Source organism: Nerophis ophidion, linkage group LG11 (assembly GCF_033978795.1).
Source record: "Nerophis ophidion isolate RoL-2023_Sa linkage group LG11, RoL_Noph_v1.0, whole genome shotgun sequence".
Taxonomy (NCBI): domain Eukaryota; kingdom Metazoa; phylum Chordata; class Actinopteri; order Syngnathiformes; family Syngnathidae; genus Nerophis; species Nerophis ophidion.
This window is the reverse complement of record NC_084621.1, coordinates 62169846-62193389: the sequence shown is the minus strand read 5'-3', so window position 1 is coordinate 62193389 and position 23544 is coordinate 62169846. Positions and strand designations below refer to the sequence as shown.

General features: G+C 43.0%; 2 protein-coding genes across 2 annotated transcripts in view; one reads left to right on the top strand and one right to left on the bottom strand.

Annotated features, from left to right (window-relative positions):
- me1 (malic enzyme 1, NADP(+)-dependent, cytosolic) overlaps positions 1-22674 on the bottom strand; it is a 286578-nt gene extending 263904 nt beyond the window's left edge. Inside the window, exon 1 of the mRNA XM_061916429.1 lies at positions 22577-22674. The gene's annotated coding sequence lies outside the window, so the exon portion shown is untranslated. The remainder of the gene's footprint in view (positions 1-22576) is intronic.
- On the top strand, positions 4751-16745 carry prss35 (serine protease 35). Its single transcript, XM_061916428.1, has 2 exons — positions 4751-4999; positions 14416-16745. The coding sequence occupies exon 2, from the start codon at positions 14435-14437 to the stop codon at positions 15695-15697; it is 1263 nt and encodes a 420-aa protein (XP_061772412.1). The 5' UTR covers positions 4751-4999; positions 14416-14434; the 3' UTR covers positions 15698-16745.
- Positions 22675-23544: the final 870 nt, after the last annotated feature.

Genomic DNA, 23544 nt, shown 5'->3' with positions numbered 1-23544 from the left:
ATGGGAAGATCGGAGTACGGATCTTAACAATAATGGCTTTTTTGCCGATATTCCGATATTGTCCAACTCTTAATTACCGATTCCAATATCAACCGATACCGATGTATACAGTCGTGGAATTAAAACATTATTATGCCTAATTTTTTTGTGATGCCCCGCAGGGTGCATTAAACAATGTAACGAGGTTTTCCAAAATAAATCAAATCCAGTTATGGAAAAAAATGCCGACATGGCACTGCCATATTTATTATTGATGTCACAAAGTGCATTATTTTTTAGAACATGCCTCAAAACAGCAGCTTGGAATTTGGGACATGGCTCCCTGAGAGAGCATGAGGAGGTTGAGGTGGGCAAGGTGGGGGGGTGGGGTGTAGCGGGGGTGTTTATTGTAGCATCCCAGAAGATTTAGTGCTGCAAGGGGTTCCGTGTATTTGTTCTGTTCTGTTTATGTTGTGTTACGGTGCGGATGTTCCACAGGTGGAGCCATATGATGTCATAAATAGAGGGAAATGAGTTTCTCCATGGTGACAGCCGTTGTACATGCAACAACCTCACATAAATAGGGCCTTCCGCGCCCCTTTTGCACTTGTTATCATCTGTACACAGTCTTAGTAGATCATCTGAAACATGCCCTCGAATAGTACACACAATTTTATAGTTTGCACATGCTGTTTGGCACTTGGATCAGGCCATAACTGTTACTTTTCCTCAACTGTACTGTAAGTACAACATAGCGAGCTCAATATAAGAATGTGTGTCCATACCCAGCGAGAGCACATGAATGGGAACGTGTAGTCTATGTGAACGTGCACACCACACGTGTGGTCATCACCCTTTACAGATGATTATCTGCATGACTTTCAACAAGCTATGTCAGGTGTGCACGGCCACCCAAGTCTTCCTTACCTCTAACTTCCTTCGGATTACATGTGCACACACAAAAACTCGTATTATTAACTATAAAACCAAATATTTTAAGTGATTCCACAAAGGTTTCAAATCCAAACAACTCACAGTGGACTTAATTCTGTCTTGTGCCAGATGTGTGCAATCATACCCTTCTAAAACTTTCATTTCCCTCATTATATGCATGGTTGCCTTTTTTGGCTCACTCAAGCTGAAGCAAGTCAATGTTGCATAATTACACCAAATCAAATATCTGACTTAAAATTGTGAATAATAGTTGATCACTGATCTAAAGTGTGGTTTGTCCAGTGTGTTCCCTCTGATGAAGGTATGAACAAAAATAGAGTTGTCTGTTAAACATATGTGCTTCATCTGGTGAAGTCCCACCCAGTGATGTCTCCAGCAGAACTAATAGCTTTTTCCCATTTTCTAAAACCCATTTTGTATACCTCCAATGTATTTTCCAAAACACAATTATCACTTCTGGTGGGACCCCTATTTCCCGTGATCCTCCAATGCAGTGTCCACTTCAGACAGACATTTCTGCTCTCACGCTAAAAGATACATTTGGCTGGCTGTGTGAGACTTGGTAGGCATAGCGATGCCGGATTTGTTCTTCCATGGATGTGTCGGGCAAGAACACAGCAAATGGTAAGAAAATAAAGATTTAATTAACTAATAAAACAGGCTGGAATAAAAACACTGGTGCTAGGCAGATAAGGCAAACAAATAGCGCTAGCATGGGAGCTAGGGAAACGAACAGAAACACTACACTTGGCACGAAGGCACAAAAAAGCAAAACAAAAGCAACTAGCATGAGAGCTAGGGAAAAACTAGGCGTAGCGTGAAAGCTAGCGAGAGGAAAACAATGAATAGTTGCGTGTGCAGGCTTAAATAAGGCAGTCATTAAGAGGAACAGGTGTGCGTGGAAAACAAGGGGCAGGTGAAAACTAATGAGCAACCATGGTAAGAGACTCAACACAGGAAAAAAGGAGGTCAAACCATAAAATGTGATTTAAAATAGGAACAAAGCAACAATATGGTATGATCCAGGCATCGGATCATAACAGGCTGTGCTTTTTCCAGCCTGATGATGTCTTCTTCACTTTAATCGAGACTTCGTATTGGTAGAACCCACCAATTAGCTCCAAAATATCAATTCCAAATCTGTTTTTTTTCTGTAGTCAAATGGACAATTATTATTGAGCACCAAAAAGGCAACAAATAAATGGAAAAGGTTGCAAATTGTAATTTGCTCACCCGTTTTAATTAACTGGATTCACACCAATAGCCAAATAAATTTCTACTCATCCACAGCATTCACTGTGTCCAAATGTGATTGGGTTACTTTGGGGCTTGGGATGTATAGCAGGTACCAGTATTTTCAGGTACCGTTTCGTAATTGGGTCTGTCAAAACAGAGCGTTAAAATACTGGACTAATGATACTGCTATCGGTCCTTTTTAATTCATCTGACCTTCGTAATTATTACATGCGCACACTGTCATATTCATTCAGGTGTCGCTGCAAAGCATTAAAAAAAATACGGCGGAACAGCCAGTCGGCATCAACCTTTAACCGGCCCACTTCCGGGTAAGCGAAAGGAAACAGAACGGCGGACGGAATCAATGTTCGCTAAATAGAATCTACATGCAGAAAGTATCGGAAATTGTCGTAAAATGACTGAGATGCTGTCATTGAGAGGAAAAGGGGAAATAAATTGACCGTGCACTTGACAAACACTCATCTTCATGGAGCCGTGCCAGCCAAGGGGCCAGTTCTCTATACACAGCCCTGCACGGTGCACCATTCTGGGGCCATTTCTCTGCATTGGATGAATGGAAGATGCACGATAGCACAGTCAAAAGTCACAATTGACTTTTCTGGATTCTGTAGAAGACTCTCAAAACTGCCCTTTTCAACCGACATCCCGACTGAAGTTAAAAATCTCCCGGAATTTGCTGTTTTTGTGCTTTTGCCCCAATGTTAAAAGGATGATAAGATGGTGCACGATTACTAACCACATTTCCGGACTCTCAGACTGTCGGAAAATAGAACTCTTCAAGCAGGAACAAACAAACACGAACAATGATATTTTCAAAAGTATACATTTCCACACTAGTGTTTAAAAATGTCCATCGACACAACTGTAATTAAAAAAAATGTCTGTAACACATTTACCGGCTCTAAGGACTCTGCGATATATCAATTTTTTTGAAAAATTATTTTTTTGTTGCAAACGATTTAAAAAAACAAAAAAATCTTTCTTTTTCTCGTCTTGCTTGGGCAAATATTTTTGCCCACTTGGGCTCCCGTAGCCATCGCCCACCCCCTTATTTCCTTAGTGGAGATCCACCAGCTTAGCAAAACATGGCTAATGCTAACCTTAATTTCAAACTACTAGTTTTTAAAAAAATAAAACAAAAATGTGTTTTTGTATTTATTGGTTTCGTTATAAAGTATGGGGGAAAAAATCGTAAATTTAAATGTTTGTAAAAAAATCTGAAATTTTATTTATAGGCCATATCGCCCAAGCCTAGTGCACGTGTACAATAAAAAGCAGCCACAAGTGTTGGCAAATAACACATCTGTGTCTTAAAAAATCAGTGCCCACTTACACAAAGTCCAGGAAAAAACATATGCGTATGACACGACACACGTGAATGGTGTTTGAGGATAATCCTGTTTGGCCTGCGAGCTAAAGCATCCTGTGAATTTTGGCCCCCTGCGTAATTGAATTTGACACCTCAGCCTTACGGCGTTTGATTGATTGATTGAAACTCTTATTAATAGATAGCCCAGTACAGTACATATTCCGTACAATTGACCACTAAATGCTAACACCCGAATACGTTTTTCAACTTGTTTAAGTCGGGGTCCACGTTAATCAATTCATGGTAGACGTAGGACTTTGCACTTGGCCAATTTACCGAGTTTGGGCCTTTTTAGCACCTAAAGCCTGGTACGTTTGGCTTGTGCCGGTGCTCTGATTGGCGCTTCATTTCAAAACACTTGAAGAAACCTGGCCCATTTGAAAATATGAGGGCCAGGGCACGATTCCATTCAAATGGTAAATGGTTGCACTTGTATAGCGCTTTTCCACCCTTTTTTAAGGAGCCCAAAGCGCTTTGACAGTATTTCCACATTCACCCATTCACACATACATTCACCCTTTTTTAAGGAGTCCAAAGAGCTTTGAAAGTATTTCCACATTCACCCATTCACACATACATTCACCCTTTTTTAAGGAGTCCAAAGCGCTTTGAAAGTATTTGCACATTCACACATACATTCACACACTGATGGCGGGAGCTGCCATGCAAGGCGCTAACCAGGACCCATCAGGAGCAAGGGTGAAGTGTCTTGCCCAAGGACACAACGGACGTGACTAGGATGGTAGAATGTGGGGATTGAACCAGTAATCCTGAGATTGCTGGCACGGCTACTCTCCCAACTTCGTCACAATGTAGTGGAGTCATATTATAACTACAATTCATTTAATCACTTCTCTCAGCAGTAATTAATGCCAGACGCCGCATTGCATGTTCAACATGCGGTATTTCGGTCTTACTTTGGTAAACATTTACAGAAAAGTGGTGTACTCCCACACAATTATTAAAAGACCAGTGGGACACATTCCTGTATACAATATTCCCACAGAACGAGGCTTGATTTGTGTCCAACTTGTGCACACTATCACACATACTGTGTGTCTGCATGCTTCTGAATACGCTACTGACTTAACCCCCAAATCAGCCTTTAAGCTTTGGGCACTTGCAGAGGCCCCACCCCCGTGTGAGCACAAGGCTTTGTCACCAGAAAGAGAGAGAGAAGGAAAAAGTTCTTTTCAGATTGTATTTGACCCCCACCGCCCCCCATCCCTGCCTCCTTCCTCAGCATCAAGTGCTTTCAACTTTCTCTCCAGCCACTTGGAAGGAGCGATGAGAAGAGAGGAGCTGTCGCCCCGCTGATGCCAGGACGTCTGGGATGCAGTGACAAGCGTTTGTTTTCCAACAGGACATTATCTGTGTATATCTAGGGAAGACCAACGGTACATTGCGGATTTGGTATATCCATCAATCGGATGCAAGCAGGTATAAAGTCTTTGTTTTTGCATTGCTGTTTTCGTCTGCTGCTTTGTTTGTTGTAAGTTGCATGCTTCCATGTTTAATTTGATCACTTTATTGTCGTTTTCAAACTTTTTTAATGGCATCTTTTAGGTCAATTTTAAACTTTTATTTGGCATATAGGGATTTAATCACTAGAGGAGCACTGTCAATTTTAAATGCACATACTTCTTTCTCTGTTAATTTGATTGAGATTGTATTCTTTGGTTTACAGTTTTAACAGTGAAATATAAAGCAGTGGTTCTCAAATGGGGGTACGCGTACCCCTGGGGGTACTTGAAGGTATGCCAAGGGGTATGTGAGATTTTTTAAAAATATTCTAAAAATAGCAACAAATCAAAAATCCTTTATAAATATATTTATTGAATAATACTTCAACAAAATATGAATGTAAGTTCATAAACTGTGAAAAGAAATGCAACAATGCAATATTCAGTGTTGACAGCTAGATTTTTTGTGGACATGTTCCATAAATATTGATGTTAAAGATTTATTTTTTTGTGAAGAAATGAATCCAGATGGATCTCTATTACAATCCCCAAAGAGGGCACATTAAGTTGATGATTACTTCTATGTGTAGGAATCTTTATTTATAATTGAATCACTTGTTTATTTTTCAAAAAAAATTTTTTTATTTTTATATCTTTTTTTCAAGAAAGGCCACTACAAATAAGCAATATTTTGCACTGTTATACAATTGAATAAATCAGAAAATGGTGACATAGTGCTGTATTTTACTTCTTTATCTCTTTGTTTCCAACCAAAAACGCTTTGCTCTGATTAGGGGGTACTTGAATTAAAAAAATGTTCACAGGGGGTACATCACTGAAAAAAGGTTGCGAACCACTGATATAGACAATAATATTAAAATACTTTTCTAATAGTTTACTTTTTGGCAGTTTTTTTTTATTTAAAAAGGTTCTCAATGGAAATCCCATACTTGAATAAAAGCAATATTTAGAAAATAAAATGAGTCCAATTGGTTGAAATCCTCCAGCAATGTTGCTTGACGCTCTATTGAAGACGACCTGGGACAATTGCGCCCTCTGTCGGTCATTAAGTACACAGTGTTCCCTGCTGGATTTTGATGAAGAGGGCACAAAATGCTCCTCAGCTGACTTGTGTGGGAAAATAATTGAATTCAAATGAGATCTTCATGTGACCAAGAGCCATGGTGGCAGTGCATCAGTCACTTTCCACCCTGGTGAGTTATTGCAGACTCTCCAATGTCTTTGTGACGTCTGAATCTGGCCGAGGTAGCGTGAAGTTGAACAGACACCAAAGGTCATTTTAGTCTCAATTGTGCAGCTCTCAAGGGCTTATTTTATTACTCCTATGTTTTTGGCAGGTTAGTTTGGCCTCTATTTGAAAGGACTGAGTTCTAAACTTGAGCCAGTCATCTTGATGTTGGATTCTTCTTGGCTGACTTCTGCACCACCCAACTTGGAATGAAATGGTGTTGATGTTTTGAAGGAGACTTCCCAGCATCTCATTATTAGAAGACGGAGCACTGATGCTGTGTATCAGTTCGTCCTTTCTGTGGAATCTCTGCTGAGCTGCGGCTCATTTTCATAGCGCACGTCAATGTCATTGAAAAGGAATGTGCCTGTGAAAGCAGCCCAGTTCCCCTACCCCACTTTACACCACAACGCACACCACCGGACGTTTATCCTCCAGCTGGAAAGCCTAGATATCAGACTGTCTGCAGCATTATCCACGTGATTTTCTCTTCATGGAGTCACGGTGGCTGCTGTGACTCCATGACCACAGTTGAGCTGACGTAATGAAACGTCCAGACTTCTTTTTTCACAATTATCCAAAACACACTTCTCTTCACGGCATTATCAGGAATATATTTGCTTCAATGCCATACTGAGAAGCATGAAGCAGCACACATGCCTTTTATTGACATTGGAGCACAGTGCAGCTTAGAAAACCAGACTAAAAAAGAAGGTTAACCATTGTGGCAAACCTCCAGGCCACTGTCTTCTGCTCATTTTGAGGATCAGAGTTCATCCTCACCTCAATGTTAGCCACAGCTGTGACTCGAAGAACACGTAAATCTCTTAACCATACAGCTGATGCAACAAAGCAGCATGGGGCCAATATGTCCGTCGGCTATAAATAATGGTACCAATCATTTCGTGCAGACTTGCATTTTGGAGAACTGGTGAAGTCTGCTGCTTAGCTGCTACTGTTGCTGTGCAAGAAACTTCTGGTTGTGAACAACTTGGGTGCATACTGCCTCCCTCTGGCTAAAATCGGAACTGTGTTTAGACCAATCCGTCTATCTATCCATTTTCTACCGCTTGTCCCTTTTTGGGGTCACGGGGGTGCTGGAGCCTATCCCAGCTGCATTCGGGCATCCATCCTTTCATTCATTCATTCATGTATTTATTTGACAGGGACAGTACAACTAAACATTGCTACTCATAGGTCACCAATGTCAATATACATAAGACTTAAAGCCATAGGCTAATTTGCAACCATTGTCCCTGGTTAAGCTTTTACAAAAAGATGAGAGAATTTTGACACATTGAAAATAATTGGCCCCATTTTTCCATACTCCGTCCAGTTGTAGTGGTCACACTTCTGATTTTTCTTAGGCCACTTTTTCAGTTTTGTGGAGAAAAGTTTAATGTCCGACTGTGACTTTAACTCCAGTGGCAATGAGTTCCACACATGTGAGGCCTTCACTGAGAACGCAGAAAGACCCAGAGTCGTCAGGCACCTTTTCACTCTACAGCTCCCGACTGAAGCTTGAGTCTGCACACCTTCCCTACTGTGTCTTTGTATTTCTTGACATACCACATCAGGGACTAAAATAGCTTTTAAAAATGAGAAATGTATAAAATTATCAAAACTCATCAAGTTATATTTTTGGGTAATATGGCAGTAAGGGTGGAGTGCCATCTCCGGGTTGAGGAGGAGACCCTGCCCCAAGTGGAGGAGTTCAAGTACCTAGGAGTCTTGTTCACGAGTGAGGGAAGAGTGGATGGTGAGATCGACAGGCGGATCGGTGCGGCGTCTTCAGTAATGCGGACGTTGTATCGATCCGTTGTGGTGAAGAAGGAGCTGAGCCGGAAGGCAAAGCTCTCAATTTACCGGTCAATCTACGTTCCCATCCTCACCTATGGTCATGAGCTTTGGGTCATGACCGAAAGGATAAGATCACGGGTACAAGCGGCCGAAATGAGTTTCCTCCGCCGTGTGGCGGGTCTCTCCCTTAGAGATAGGGTGAGAAGCTCTGCCATCCGGGAGGAACTCAAAGTAAAGCCGCTGCTCCTTCACATCGAGAGGAGCCAGATGAGGTGGTTCGGGCATCTGGTCAGGATGCCACCCGAACGCCTCCCTAGGGAGGTGTTTAGGGCACGTCCAGCTGGTAGGAGGCCACGGGGAAGACCCAGGACACATTGGGAAGATTATGTCTCCCGGCTGGCCTGGGAACGCCTCGGGATCCCCCGGGAAGAGCTAGACGAAGTGGCTGGAGAGAGGGAAGTCTGGGCTTCCCTGCCTAGGCTGCTGCCCCCGCGACCCGACCTCGGATAAGCGGAAGATGATGGATGGATGGATGGATGGCAGTAATGAGGCTTCATTGGTTTTTGGTCAAATATCTTTAGTGATAGTTTATATAATGACAACAGAAGCTTCACTACACGTCTCGTGGCCTTTCCCCAGACCATGGCACAATAAGACATATGGGATAAAATCATCGCCTGCATGTAAACTTGGGCGGATAAACAAGGTTAATAAGCCTGAAACAGTTTATATTTGTTTTTATGGTCTTATATCCATCCATTTAGTACCGCTTGTCCTTTGGTAGCCTAGCTGCAACTTAAAAAAAAGATTAACATCGTCAAGAATAGTATTTTTATCTGCACATAATTGTCCGCCTAATATTGATGAGGCGGTGAATGCACAAATTAGTTGTTATACTTAATAAGCTTATCACTTAAGAACAAAAGAGGATCAACAATGGTTGTCAAAATTCCAATGAGCAGTAAAACAACGACCACCCACCTTTCCTCCAATGTCACCCCCACTGAATTAATTTCAAGTGGTGCAAACTGTCAGTCATATGTGTGTAAGCCTGCCTCAGCACAACTGTGGTTACAGATGTAGCACTATATAAATCCAATCCACTACTATTATTCCTAAAAGTGACGGAATAACTCTTTCAATGCAGAAACATGTATTTACCTATATTTCATAAATATGTTAGTTGTTGGAAAAGATCGCCCAAAAGCCAATTTTGCCTTTCAATGGATAAACCATATATTTAACCAAAAGGAACAATTCATGCACAGTAAAGTTGGGAGAGGTGTGATTATTTTGTTCTGGCCAAGGTAGTTACTAGACCTTAATCCCATAGTAAAACCGAGGAGGGAAGTGAAAGTTTGAGTTGTCAAGCGACAGCCTTGAAACATTCAGGATTTTGAAAGTACTGTATTCTTAAAAAGGATTGAACAAAATGTGTTCTCAGATGTGCAACAGGGCTGTCTTCGACTAAGGATCTTCATTGTTGAATGTGATTCGTAAAATGTTGTCCTTCGTTGACGATTGCCCGAATCCATGACGGTTTTTTTGTTCTGCTTTTGTTTTAAAAGAGAGAAAAAAAACAGCTTCCTCCCACCTCCAAAGACATGCACCTGGGGATAGGTTGATTGAAAACACTAAATTGGCCCGAGTGTGGTAATGTGAGGGTGAATGTTGTCTATCTATGTTGTCCCTGTGATGAGGTGGCGACTTTTCCAGGGTGTACCGCCTTCCGCCCGAATGCAGCTGAGATAGGCTCCCCCTGCAACCCTAAAAGGGACAAGCGGTAGTAAATGGATGTATGGATGGATGGATAAATTGATTTTGATGTGTAATACTGCTACTGACTGGTCACTATGTGTCAGTAACATCACAAAGAATCTCGTGACTGGGATTCTTCCAAAGTTATTAAAATAAACATGTACAAGGAATCTCCTCTCTGAGCTGCAACCTTATCGTGGTAGAGGAGTTTGCGTGTCCCAATGATCCTAGGAGCTATGTTGTCCGGGGGCATAAAGCCCCCTGGTAGGGTCTCCCAAGGCAAACAGGTTCTAGGTGAGGGATCAGACAAAGAGCAGCTCGAAGACCTATATGAAGAAGAAACATCATGGACCCAGATTTCCCTCGCCCGGACGCGGGTCACCGGGGCCCCCCTCTGGAGCCAGGCCCGGAGGTGGGGCACGATGGCGAGCGCCTGGTGGCCGGGCCTGTTCCCATGGGGCCCGGCCGGGCACAGCCCGAAGAGGCAACGTGGGTCACCCCTCCAATGGGCTCACCACCCATAGCAGGGGCCATAGAGGTCGGGTGCATTGTGAGCTGGGCGACAGCCGAAGGCAGGGCACTTGGCGGTCCGATCCTCGGCTACAGAAGCTAGCTCTTGGGACGTGGAACGTCACGTCACTGGGGGGGAAAGAGCCTGAGCTAGTGCGCGAAGTCGAGAAATTCCGGCTGGATATAGTCGGACTCACTTCGACGCACAGCAAGGGCTCTGGAACCACTTCTCTCGAGAGGGATTGGACCCTCTTCCACTCTGGCGTTGCCGGCAGCGAGAGGCGACGGGCTGGGGTGGCAATTCTTGTTTCCCCCCGACTCAAAGCCTGTACGTTGGAGTTTAACCCGGTGGACGAAAGGGTAGCCTCCCTCCGCCTTCGGGTGGGGGGACGGGTCCTGACTGTTGTTTGTGCTTATGCACCAAACAGCAGTTCAGAGTACCCACCCTTTTTGGGAACGCTCGAGGGAGTACTGGAAAGTGCTCCCCCGGGTGATTCCCTTGTCCTACTGGGAGACTTCAACGCTCACGTTGGCAACGACAGTGAAACCTGGAGAGGCGTGATTGGGAAGAATGGCCGCCCGGATCTGAACCCGAGTGGTGTTTTGTTATTGGACTTTTGTGCTCGTCACAGTTTGTCCATAACGAACACCATGTTCAAACATAAGGGTGTCCATATGTGCACTTGGCACCAGGACACCCTAGGCCGCAGTTCCATGATCGACTTTGTAGTTGTGTCATCGGATTTGCGGCCTCATGTTATGGACACTCGGGTGAAGAGAGGGGCGGAGCTTTCTACCGATCACCACCTGGTGGTGAGTTGGCTGCGATGGTGGGGGAGGATGCCGGACAGACCTGGGAGGCCCAAACGCATTGTGAGGGTCTGCTGGGAACGTCTGGCAGAGTCTCCTGTCAGACAAAGTTTCAATTCCCACCTCCGGAAGAACTTTGAACATGTCACGAGGGAGGTGCTGGACATTGAGTCCGAGTGGACCATGTTCCGCACCTCTATTGTCGAGGCGGCAGATCGGAGCTGTGGCCGCAAGGTAGTTGGTGCCTGTCGGGGCGGCAATCCTAAAACCCCCTGGTGGACACCAGCGGTGAGGGATGCCGTCAAGCTGAAGAAGGAGTCCTATCGGGTCCTTTTGACTCATAGGACTCCGGAGGCAGTGGACAGGTACCGACAGGCCAAGCGGTGTGCAGCTTCAGCGGTCGCGGAGGCAAAAACTCGGACATGGGAAGAGTTCGGGGAAGCTATGGAAAACGACTTCCGGACGGCTTCGAAGCGATTCTGGACCACCGTCCGCCGCCTCAGGAAGGGGAAGCAGTGCACTATCAACACCGTGTATGGTGCGGATGGTGTTCTGCTGACCTCGACTGCGGATGTTGTGGACAGGTGGAAGGAATACTTCGAAGACCTCCTCAATCCCACCAACACGTCTTCCTATGAGGAAGCAGTGCCTGGGGAATCTGTGGTGGACTCTCCTATTTCTGGGGCTGAGGTCGCTGAGGTAGTTAAAAAGCTCCTCGGTGGCAAGGCCCCAGGGGTGGACGAGATCCGCCCGGAGTTCCTTAAGGCTCTGGATGCTGTGGGGCTGTCTTGGTTGACAAGACTTTGCAGCATCGCGTGGACATCGGGGGCGGTACCTCTGGATTGGCAGACCGGGGTGGTGGTTCCTCTCTTCAAAAAGGGGGACCGGAGGGTGTGTTCCAACTATCGTGGGATCACACTCCTCAGCCTTCCCGGTAAGGTTTATTCAGGTGTACTGGAGAGGAGGCTACGTCGGATAGTCGAACCTCGGATTCAGGAGGAACAGTGTGGTTTTCGTCCTGGTCGTGGAACTGTGGACCAGCTCTATACTCTCGGCAGGGTTCTTGAGGGTGCATGGGAGTTTACCCAACCAGTCTACATGTGCTTTGTGGACTTGGAGAAGGCATTCGACCGTGTCCCTCGGGAAGTCCTGTGGGGAGTGCTCAGAGAGTATGGGGTATCGGACTGTCTTATTGTGGCGGTCCGTTCCCTGTACGATCAGTGCCAGAGCTTGGTCCGCATTGCCGGCAGTAAGTCGAACACATTTCCAGTGAGGGTTGGACTCCGCCAAGGCTGTCCTTTGTCACCGATTCTGTTCATAACTTTTATGGACAGAATTTCTAGGCGCAGTCAAGGCGTTGAGGGGTTCCGGTTTGGTAACCGCAGGATTAGGTCTCTGCTTTTTGCAGATGATGTGGTCCTGATGGCTTCATCTGACCGGGGTCTTCAGCTCTCGCTGGATCGGTTCGCAGCCGAGTGTGAAGCGACCGGAATGAGAATCAGCACCTCCAAGTCCGAGTCCATGGTTCTCGCCCGGAAAAGGGTGGAGTGCCATCTCCGGGTTGGGGAGGAGACCCTGCCCCAAGTGGAGGAGTTCAAGTACCTAGGAGTCTTGTTCACGAGTGAGGGAAGAGTGGATCGTGAGATCGACAGGCGGATCGGTGCGGCGTCTTCAGTAATGCGGACGTTGTACCGGTCCGTTGTGGTGAAGAAGGAGCTGAGCCGGAAGGCAAAGCTCTCAATTTACCGGTCGATCTACGTTCCCATCCTCACCTATGGTCATGAGCTTTGGGTCATGACCGAAAGGATAAGATCACGGGTACAAGCGGCCGAAATGAGTTTCCTCCGCCGTGTGGCGGGGCTCTCCCTTAGAGATAGGGTGAGAAGCTCTGCCATCCGGGAGGAACTCAAAGTAAAGCCGCTGCTCCTTCACATCGAGAGGAGCCAGATGAGGTGGTTCGGGCATCTGGTCAGGATGCCACCCGAACGCCTCCCTAGGGAGGTGTTTAGGGCACGTCCAACCGGTAGGAGGCCACGGGGAAGACCCAGGACACGTTGGGAAGACTATGTCTCCCGGCTGGCCTGGGAACGCCTCGGGATCCCCCGGGAAGAGCTAGACGAAGTGGCTGGGGAGAGGGAAGTCTGGGTTTCCCTGCTTAGGCTGTTGCCCCCGCGACCCGACCTCGGATAAGCGGAAGATGATGGATGGATGGATGTACAAGGAATATGACAATAGGGACAATGTTTTAAAATTATTTATAGAAGACATGACGTACAAAATCGATTTAAAATTGATGTCTGACGATTCAATTGTGAGGTTGATAGTCGAATCAGACTAATTTGAATCAAGTCGTCGAATCTTTTACTATTTTAAGACAGCCGCAGGGCGCACGTGCTTCTTGAGAATCAATTACGTATTTCACTCAAACAAATGCAGTTAAAAAAAATCAGGAACAAAAGCCTTAAAAAACTAAAAATGTTTTCCTTTTTTATGCTTTTTTTCTGGATTTTTTTGTATATGATTGCCTTTTTCTTGTGTGTGCAATGATGCACAATTGAACGTATAATACATTCCAATGTGTTTGGATTTCCAATTGTTCCGATAGTAAATACTCCGCCCTTTAGTTTAAATCTTTATTACAGTATCTGTTGTTATCCTTTTTAGTAAAATTTCAATATAATTAATAGTCATATGTATACATACAATCACATAATAGTGCAGTAGTGGACGGCTTATAATGATAATTACTATTCTGCCTTGTCTCATCTCGTCCAGTCCCGCTCCATTTTGTTACAGTTTGGGATTTTTGTTCATATTTTCTTCTAGTGAAGTGAAGTGAATTATATTTATATAGCGCTTTTCTCTAGTGACTCAAAGCACTTTACATAGTGAAACCCAATATCTAAGTTACATTTAAACCAGTGTGGGTGGCACTGGGAGCAGGTGGGTAAAGTGCCTTGCCCAAGGACACAGCGGCAGTGACTAGGATGGCGGAAGCGGGAATCGAACCTGCAACCCTCAAGTTGCTGGCACGGCCACTCTACCAACCGAGCTATGCCGCCCCTTTAGGTTGCCATCTGAGTGTTTGGACAGCGGTTCGAATAAAATTCAATAATTCTATGTGCTCCAGGGTCTCATAAAGATAACAAATATGAATTGAAAAGACTAATAATACAATCCCCAGCATAGCAAATGTAACGTAGCTAGTTTTGATATCTATAATCCTTTCAACACATTAACCTTCCTCTTTGTTATTTCTATTTCAGAACCAGGCCCGACTTAACAATGGGCCCCATACACCTGTGTGTCCTGCTCCCAGTAGCGGTATTGGCAGTGGCGGCTGTCGCTGCTGAGTTGCCCGCGACAGTCGATGATGAGTACACTTGGCCACAGTGGAATTTGCCTCTGGTAAAAAAAAGGCGCACGATGCCTCTGAGTAGCCCCGACTTCTCGGCCCACACTCAATCGCAGGCGAGTGGAACTTGCGGGATTGAGTGTCAGCTTCGCCTTCCCTCACTTTCTCTGGATGACATGGAGCAGTTCCTATCCTACGAGACGGTTTATGAGAATGGTACACGCACATATACTTCAGTGTCTGTGCAAGGTCTGAATGAGGTGACAGCTTGGTCCAGAAACAGCTCTTCCAGTTCTCGTTACAAACGAGAGGTGTACGGCACAGACAGCCGCTTTACCATATCTGATAAGCAGTTCTCCACTAAGTATCCGTTCTCCACTTCTGTCAAGATCTCCACTGGATGTTCTGGAGTTCTGGTGTCACCCAAACATGTGTTGACTTCCGCCCACTGCATCCATGATGGAAAGGATTATTTGGATGGTGTTCAGAAGCTTCGCGTTGGTATTCTTAAAGAAAAATCCAGGAGAGGAAAAGGAGGAAAAGGGAAAGGTGGACGAGGGAAGGGTAAACGGAGAAAGGGAGATGACGTTAAAGAACTAAAGGAAGTGGAAGAGGAAGGGAGCCGTAAAGGAAAAGGAAAGGGTAGGAAGAGCCGGAGTCGCCGCAGCGCCGAATTGGAGAAACCTTCATTTCGGTGGACCAGGGTCAAGAAAACCCAAGTGCCAAAAGGCTGGTTCAAAGATGTGTCTGATGGACTGACTGCAGATTACGACTATGCGGTCCTGGAGCTGAAGAGACCCCCTAAAGTCAAACATATGGATCTGGGTGTTATACCCTCAATCAAGAAGCTCCCCGCTGGAAGAATCCACTTTTCTGGCTTTGATGACGACCGGCCAGGAAACCTGGTGTACCGATTCTGCTCTGTCACTGAGGAGTCCAAAGATTTGTTGTACCAGCACTGCGACGCCAAACCGGGCTCTAGTGGCTCTGGGGTCTACATCCGTCTGAAAGAACCGGGCAAAAAGAAGTGGAAGAGGAAGATCATTGGGGTATTTTCCGGTCACCAGTGGGTGGATGTTAATGGGAATGGTCTGCAGCAGGATTACAATGTTGCAGTGAGGATAACACCTCTCAAGTATGCCCAAATTTGCTACTGGGTCCACGGGGACTCAAGTGCGTGCCAGATGGCCTAAAGCAAAACAAAAAACTTCCCCAACAACTCCAGACCCCCTTTTCACTCAAAGGACACCCATCAGCTCTAACCGTCACCTGTGCCTCCTGCTATTATCATCTACAAACACGCATTCCACAGCCATACAGACTCAGTGTTGACAACAACAGAACTCTGTGACACACAAAAGAGAACTGTGGCTTTTCTAATTTATTTCTTAAAAACTGAAAAAAAATATGTATTTGAATAGTTTACAGATCATTACAACCTGCGGTTCTGCTTTCTGTATATGTCAATGTTTTTTTTCTTGGGTATATTTCTGAAATTGTGCTTACTGCAGTTGTCTTTCATTCTAACTTGTCTTTGTACAGTGACTAATCATTGTAAAGATGGACATTGGCTTTGAAAAAAGACACAGGACCAAAATTAATGTAAAAGTTTTCTTTCCACAACCAAGTATAAAGAAACATTTCATATTTTAACCTGCTATGGTTTGTACTGTGTATGTCTAATTTTTGATTTCTGTATGTCTGGCTTTGTATCTTTTTTTTTCTGACACAGTAGAGATGCTTCTAATGCATTCTGTTTAGAAATTGTCTTGTCAGTTTTTCTTTGTTTTTTTCTGTCTTTGTTTTTGCAGTGAATTTTATTTTTATCTTTGTGCACATAATTCTATTGGTGCTTTTACAGAGACAATGGTGCTAATTTATGGAACTGTAAGCTTGTTTTCGTCCAAGTAAAGGGATACTCTTTAGAATATATTTTGATAGCCTACTACTGTAACTATGAAATTGGTCTGAGGCTACAGTACATGTCTGCTATGTTAAGGTGGGACTGAACCCTGTATTAATTTACTTGATAGTTTCATTGATTTATCTTATCCCCTGGGTTTAATTTGACCACAACTCAACAGTATTGTTAAACACAAATTTTAATATGGATGTCATGTTTAATTTTTTTTTATATATATTTGTAATGTTCCAAAAACGTTTTTTGTAAAAACCAAATCAATTCCAAATGTCAAATATTATTAATATTGAACTCCAAACAATTAAATCTGTTTTACTAAGTATGTGTTTGTATTAATGACCGTTACAACAAATAAGGGTTTACAGTATGTACTGTAACTATATGTGTTGAAAATGACCTTTCTGGTAAGATGTAGATCAACTTGTCAGCATTGCAAATGAAGCACCTGGTTTGTGGTTTCATGAAAAAGAGTAAAGAAAGCATTCACAATATTATGTTACTATCTAATGTCAAAATGATATTAAATAGCTCACTCGAATTGTGCATGTGCTCTGGTGCTGCTGTGACAAAGTCCCTACGGCCTATAATTATCATAATAACCCGTATAATCCTCAAAAACTCAGACTCCAACCATGAAAATAATTTTGATAGAAATCTCAAGATTTCCGGTAATTTGAAAATAGCACTGTGCATATTATTGCCGGCTACAGCATACCTGTCAACATTCCCGATTTTGCAGGGAACACACATTTTTTGTCCTTCTTTCCCGGCAGCTTCCTGGTACCGTTTTTTTCCTGGGTTTTGGTCTTCACTATAAACAAAACAAATCCTTATCATTGCAGCGATGTAGTTCACTCCACAGCTGTCTGTCAGAGTTAAATACCCAATGGTTAAGGCCAGTGCCATGTGGGCAATGGACATAGGTTCAAATCCAGAATAACACATGTAGTTTCTTTAAATGTTTTCATGGATTTAACGGCAATTTGTGATGGAAATGAAAATCATTTTATTTATTTATTTTTAATCATTTTTTCCAGTTAACTTTACATGTTGCGAAACGCAAATGTTGACACGTATGGGATACAGCATCTATTTTAAAGGTTTGATAAAGTTATTTGGGAACGTTAGACTGACCGGATTAAAACAAGATGCATTTTCCTTAGGTCTGCCCTAGGTTTTTGCTGAACTAAGAATAAATAGTCAGTGGCCTAGTGGTTAGAGTGTCCGCCCCTGAGATCGGTAGGTCGTGAGTTCAAATCCAAAGACTATAAATATGGGACCCTGCTTGGCACTCAGCATCAAGGGTTGGAATTGGGGGTTAAATCTCCATAAATGAATCCCGGGTGCTGCATCACTGCTGCTGCCCACTGCTCCCCTGACCCCCCTAGGGGGTGATCAAGGATGATGGGTCAAATGCAGAGAATAATTTCGCCACACCTAGTATGTGTGTGACAATCATTGGTACTTAAACTTAACTTTTTAACTTTAAATTGTGCATTATCAGTAGTGATAGTAATGCAGCAGCTCTAATAATTTTAGACATAAGTCATTATTGCATTTCAGTATTTGATAGAAACAAAAATAGAACACATTTCGGATTTTTTCTCCCCCAAACATGTAAACAACTTCTTATATTACATGTTAAATGGTAAATGGGTTGTACTTGTATAGCGCTTTTCTACCTTCAAGGTACTCAAAGCGCTTTGACACTACTTCCACATTTACCCATTCACATACTGATGAAGGAAGCTGCCATGCAAGGCGCTAACCAGCACCCATCGGGAGCAAGGGTGAAGTATCTTGCTCAAGGACACAACGGACGTGACGAGGTTGGTACTAGGTGGGGATTGAGCCAGGGACCCTCAGGTTGCTGGCACGGCCACTCTCCCAACCGCGCCACGCCGTCCCCTGTTTAACTGGCATTCATGGTAAATATATTGCTTACTTGAAACAAGCTCAACTTGATAGTTTTTTTGTACATAATGTACCACAAATGTACTTTGAATTAAACAAGATAGCATACAATAATTTAAAAAAATAATAATAATAATTGACCGCATGGCTCAGTTGGTGGAGCAGCCGTGCCAGCAACTTAAGGGTTCCAAGTTCCATTCCAATTTCCGCCATCCTGGTCCTGGCCCTTGGGCAAGACACTTCACCCACCTTGCTCCCGGTAGCAGTCACACTGGTGTATGAATGTGGATAAATATTTGGTGGTGGTCGAAGGGGCCATAGGCGTAACTTTGCAGCCACACTTCTATCAGGACAGCTGTGGCTACAAAAGTATCTTACTGTCCCAACATCAATGTGTGAATGTGGAGGGAATTAATGATGGGTTCTCAGTTGTCTGTGAAGCGCGTAAAGTAGAGGTGTAACGGTAGGTGTATTTGTATTGAACCGTTTCGGTACGGGTGTTTCAATTCGGTTCGGAGGTGTATCGAACGAGTTTACAGATGGACATATATAAAAAATACTCAAAATGCCGGATATTTAAGGCATTTGAGAAACTTATGGTTGCGTGTATTGACAATGTACGTTAAGGGTTGAGAAGGGTTAAAAACCAAACACATTGTGCGCGCAGCAGCAGCATTCGTGAGGGAGGGGCAGAGAGCGAGAGAGTTATGATAAACGTGCATGCGTCCCTAGGCTATGCTTTTTATCCAGCGATTTATTAGATTTAATTTTTTATTATCTAAAGCAGGGGTGTCAAAAGTGTGCCCCGGAGGCCATTTGCGGCTCACTGATAGTGTTTTAAAGGCCCACGGCACATTCTAACACAGTGGTTCTTAACCTGGGTTCGATCGAACCCTTAGGGTTTGGTGAGTCGGGCTCAGGGGTTCGGCGGAGGTCGAAACACACCCGACTCATCGTGTATATAAAAACTTCTTCCTATCGGCGTACTACGGATACGGCAACAGCAGAAGTCAGACTGATTTGCAGGTGTGTAATTTGTTGGGAGTTAATGCACTGTGTTGGTTTTGTTCTTTGAACAAAGTGATGTTCATGCACGGTTCATTTTGTGCACCAGTAAAAAAAAACATAGTAGCACTTTAGTATGGGGAACATATTCACCAATAATTAGTTACTAATTAACATGCAAATTAGTAACATATTGGCTCTTAAACTGTCATTATTAGGTACTTATTAATGCCTAATTCGGCATGGCCTCATTATAACACTAACCCTCCAACCCTGGCCCTAACCCTCTAACCCGAACCCGAACCCTAACCCTAACCAAATAACTCTAAATTAAGTATTTGTTACTTAGACTATGTTCCCTTAGTGTCCAAAAAAACTCTAAATTAAGTCTTTGTTACTTAGAACATGTTCCCCATACTAAAGCGTTACCAAAAACATATAACTTTGTCTTGAATTTGTAAAAAAAGGAGGGTTCGGTGAATGCGCATATGAAACTGGTGGGGTACGGTACCTCCAACTCAGTTAAACAAAAACATAACAAAAGTGAAATAAAAAACCTTAAAGGTTAAATGTAATTTAGAAAAAGTTGCAATGTTGACTAAAAAAACAAAGCTGGTTTTTTTTTCTTTCAAACTGTCCATCCATTTTTTCAACCGCTTATTCCCTTTTTGGGGTCGCGGGGGGCGCTGGCGCCTATCTCAGCTACAATCGGGCGGAAGGCGGGGTACACCCTGGACAAGTCGCCACCTCATCGCAGGGCCAACACAGATAGACAGACAACATTCACACTCACATTCACACACTAGGGCCAATTTAGTGTTGCCAATCAACCTATCCCCAGGTGCATGTCTTTGGAAGTGGGAGGAAGCCGGAGTACCCGGAGGGAACCCACGCATTCACGGGGAGAACATGCAAACTCCACACAGAAAGATCCCGAGCCTGGATTTGAACCCAGGACTGCAGGACCTTCGTATTGTGAGGCAGACGCACTAACCCCTCTGCCACCGTGAAGCCTTCTTTGCTCAAAACATAATATTGAATCAAAATCAATGTTATTATGAATTATTGACCTATCCAAGGTTCCCATTACTTCACATCAAATATTCCACTAAGAAACATATTTTTGGTGGAAGATTTTGCAAATTTGGTAAATAAATAACCCCAAAAAATATATTTTGTTGTTTTCTCACTGTGCCGAAAATTAACCGAACCGTGACCTCTAAACCGAAGTACGTACCAAACCGAAATTTTTGTGTACCGTTAAACCCCTAGCAAAAAGTGTCGAGAAAAGCGCTATATAAATCTAATCCATTATTATTATAACAATTATTGACACAGTGACAATTATTGTGGGGCATCTGTAGCAGTTTGGCTGACTTTGGACGAGTCATACCCGAGTGTTGGCGCAATGCTGACATCATTTGAGGACGACAGTGTTGTTGCGGCTGGAACACAGGTGAAGTAAATATACGGAGGAAGTACGCTTGCTCTAAGCGAGTACCGGTTCATGTGTTTTTGTCCTATAAAAGACTGTTTAAAACTACCTCAGACGTCACATTACTATTTTTGTGATCGTGACAAATATGTCACAAGACATCAGGACTTTCCAGCACGAGTTTCCAAGTATATCGAGAACAGTATAGCTGCGGCCACATATAGTTGCGCCCGCTCAAAATTGCGCCAATAAGGCTGACGACAACGGAAGTGAACCATGTTTTAAACACGAACCCAACAGTAGTCAAGCTGATTGATGTTTGAATTTGTTGAGATTTGTTGAAATTGCCTTGGTTTTTGTGAAAATAAAAAAATATGTTTGTATTTACATTGCTCAGTTCACAAAAATAATAAAAAAAAAACATACCCAGAATGGCACTGACAAGACAACAGTGAACACTTGATTTGTAACGTTATCCAAGATGGCTAATGCAACACACCTTTGGTTGTTATTATTTTCGTAATTGAATGTATTGCTTTTTCAGCTGATTACTGTACGTACAAACTTAACCCCAACTAAACCTTAATCTTAATTTTTTTCAGCAGTAATTTTTAAAAATCTATTTTTGTTTTCCAAGTTGTCGCTCTCGCTTCAATTCCATTTAAGACACGCTTCACTTCTGTTGTCGCCGCCCCAGTGGGCACATTATTAAGTGAACGCGACCCCTACAGGGACAAGTGGTAGAAAATAAATGGAGGGATTCAGAGTGCGTGTTCTTTCTGACGTCACTTCCTGTGTGGGCCGCTGTCTTTCTGACTTAATTTCCTCTCCAAACAGTTTGTAAACCATTAATGAGTCCATACAAAGCTAAGAACCGGAGATTCAAGAAATACATGATGCACTTACCCGTGTAAAAAATTATCCAAGCAGGGGGACCTTAAACGATGGTTTGGTGTAGCCCACATATGAGGTCCTCTCCAAGGTTCTCATGGTCATCATTGTCACTGGCGTCCCACTGGGTGTGAGTTCTCCTTGCCCTTATGTGGGTTCTTCCGAGGATGTTGTAGTCGTAGTGGTTTGTGCAGTCCTTTGAGACATTTGTGATTTGGGGCTATATATATAAACATTGATTGATTGATTGATTTAGTGCTTCACTCTAACTTTCCTCATCCACGAATCTTTCGTCCTCGCTCAAATTAATGGGGAAATCGTCGCTTTCTTGGTCCGAATTGCTCCTGCTGCAGGTGGCCATGATTGTAAACAATGTGAGGATGTGAGGAGCTATAAAACCTGTGACGTCATGTGCACATCGTCTGCTACTTCCGGTACAGGCAAGGCTTTTTTATTTGCGACCAAAAGTTGCGAACTTTGTCGTCGATGTTCTCTACTAAATCCTTTCAGCAAAAATATGACAATATTGCGAAATGATCAAGTATGACACATAGAATGGACCTGCTATCCCCGTTTAAATAAGAAAATCTCATTTATGTGGGCCTTTAAAGTCACTCCTATTTAAACCACCCTCTTCAATACCTTTAATCGTATATAATTTTCTTATATGATGACATTTTTTCCCCCAAATGACTTTAGGGTTGATATCGTTAGTCTTTTTAACTATCTCGGTTGTAGTAGAAGTGGAACAAGCTGGAAAAAGATGTCCTTAAATGTCGGATGTGACGTCATAGTGATATTTTCGTAGCTTGGTTTATATTTCTCATTCTTTGAATACATATAGAAAGAACAATTGTATAGTGATGTTTGTCACACAATTAAATAATTAAAATTGTTTTAAATTACCTTCAGTGGCAAAAAAAAGCCAGCTCCTTAACGTCCGCGTGCGCTTCTTCCTGGAGTAGTCACATGACGTTACAATGCGACGTAAACGTGACGTCACTAAGGAAGCAATGCGTTTAAAGTCTAGCATAAAGTAGTATTTTTGAACATTTTAAAACTGTCCTGCTTATAGACTTAGACACACTCTAAAGTTTAATGATCCACAAGGAAAATTATTATTATAACTATTAGGGTTTTTTTTAATCGATTTGAAAAAAAATATATATATATATTAATATATATATATATATTTTTTTATCAATCCAACGAACCAAACCACAGCAATACCATAACAATGCAATCCAATTCCAAAACCAAACCTGACCCAGCAACACTCAGAACTGCAATAAACAGCAATTGAGAGGAGACATAAACATGACACAGAACAAACCAAAAGTAGTGAAACAAAAATGAATATTATCAACAACAGTATCAATATAAATTATAATTTCAGCATAGCAGTGATTAAAATCCCTCATTGACATTATCATTAGACATTTTTAAAAATTAAAAAAAAAGAACAATAGTGTCACAGTGGCTTACACTTGCATCGCATCTCATAAGCTTGACAACACACTGTGTCCAATATTTTCACAAAGATAAAATAAGTCATATTTTTGGTTCGTTTAATACTTAAAACAAATTTACATTATTGCAATCAGTTGATAAAGCATTGTCCTTTACATTTATAAAAGCTTTAAAAAAATATATATATACTATTCTGCTAACATGTCAGCAGACTGGGGTAGATCCTGCTGAAATCCTATGTATTGAATGAATACAGGATCGTTTTGTATCGGAAAAATATCGTTTTTGAATCGAGAATTGCGTTGAATCGAAAAATATCGATATGTAATCGAATCGCGACCCCAAGAATCGATATTGAATCGAATCGTGGGAAACCCAAAGATTCGCAGCCCTAATAACTATCC

Bases quoted from the DNA above. Each gene is read 5' to 3' on its own strand.
- prss35 (XM_061916428.1), top strand. From the start codon at position 14,435: ATGGGCCCCATACACCTGTGTGTCCTGCTCCCAGTAGCGGTATTGGCA.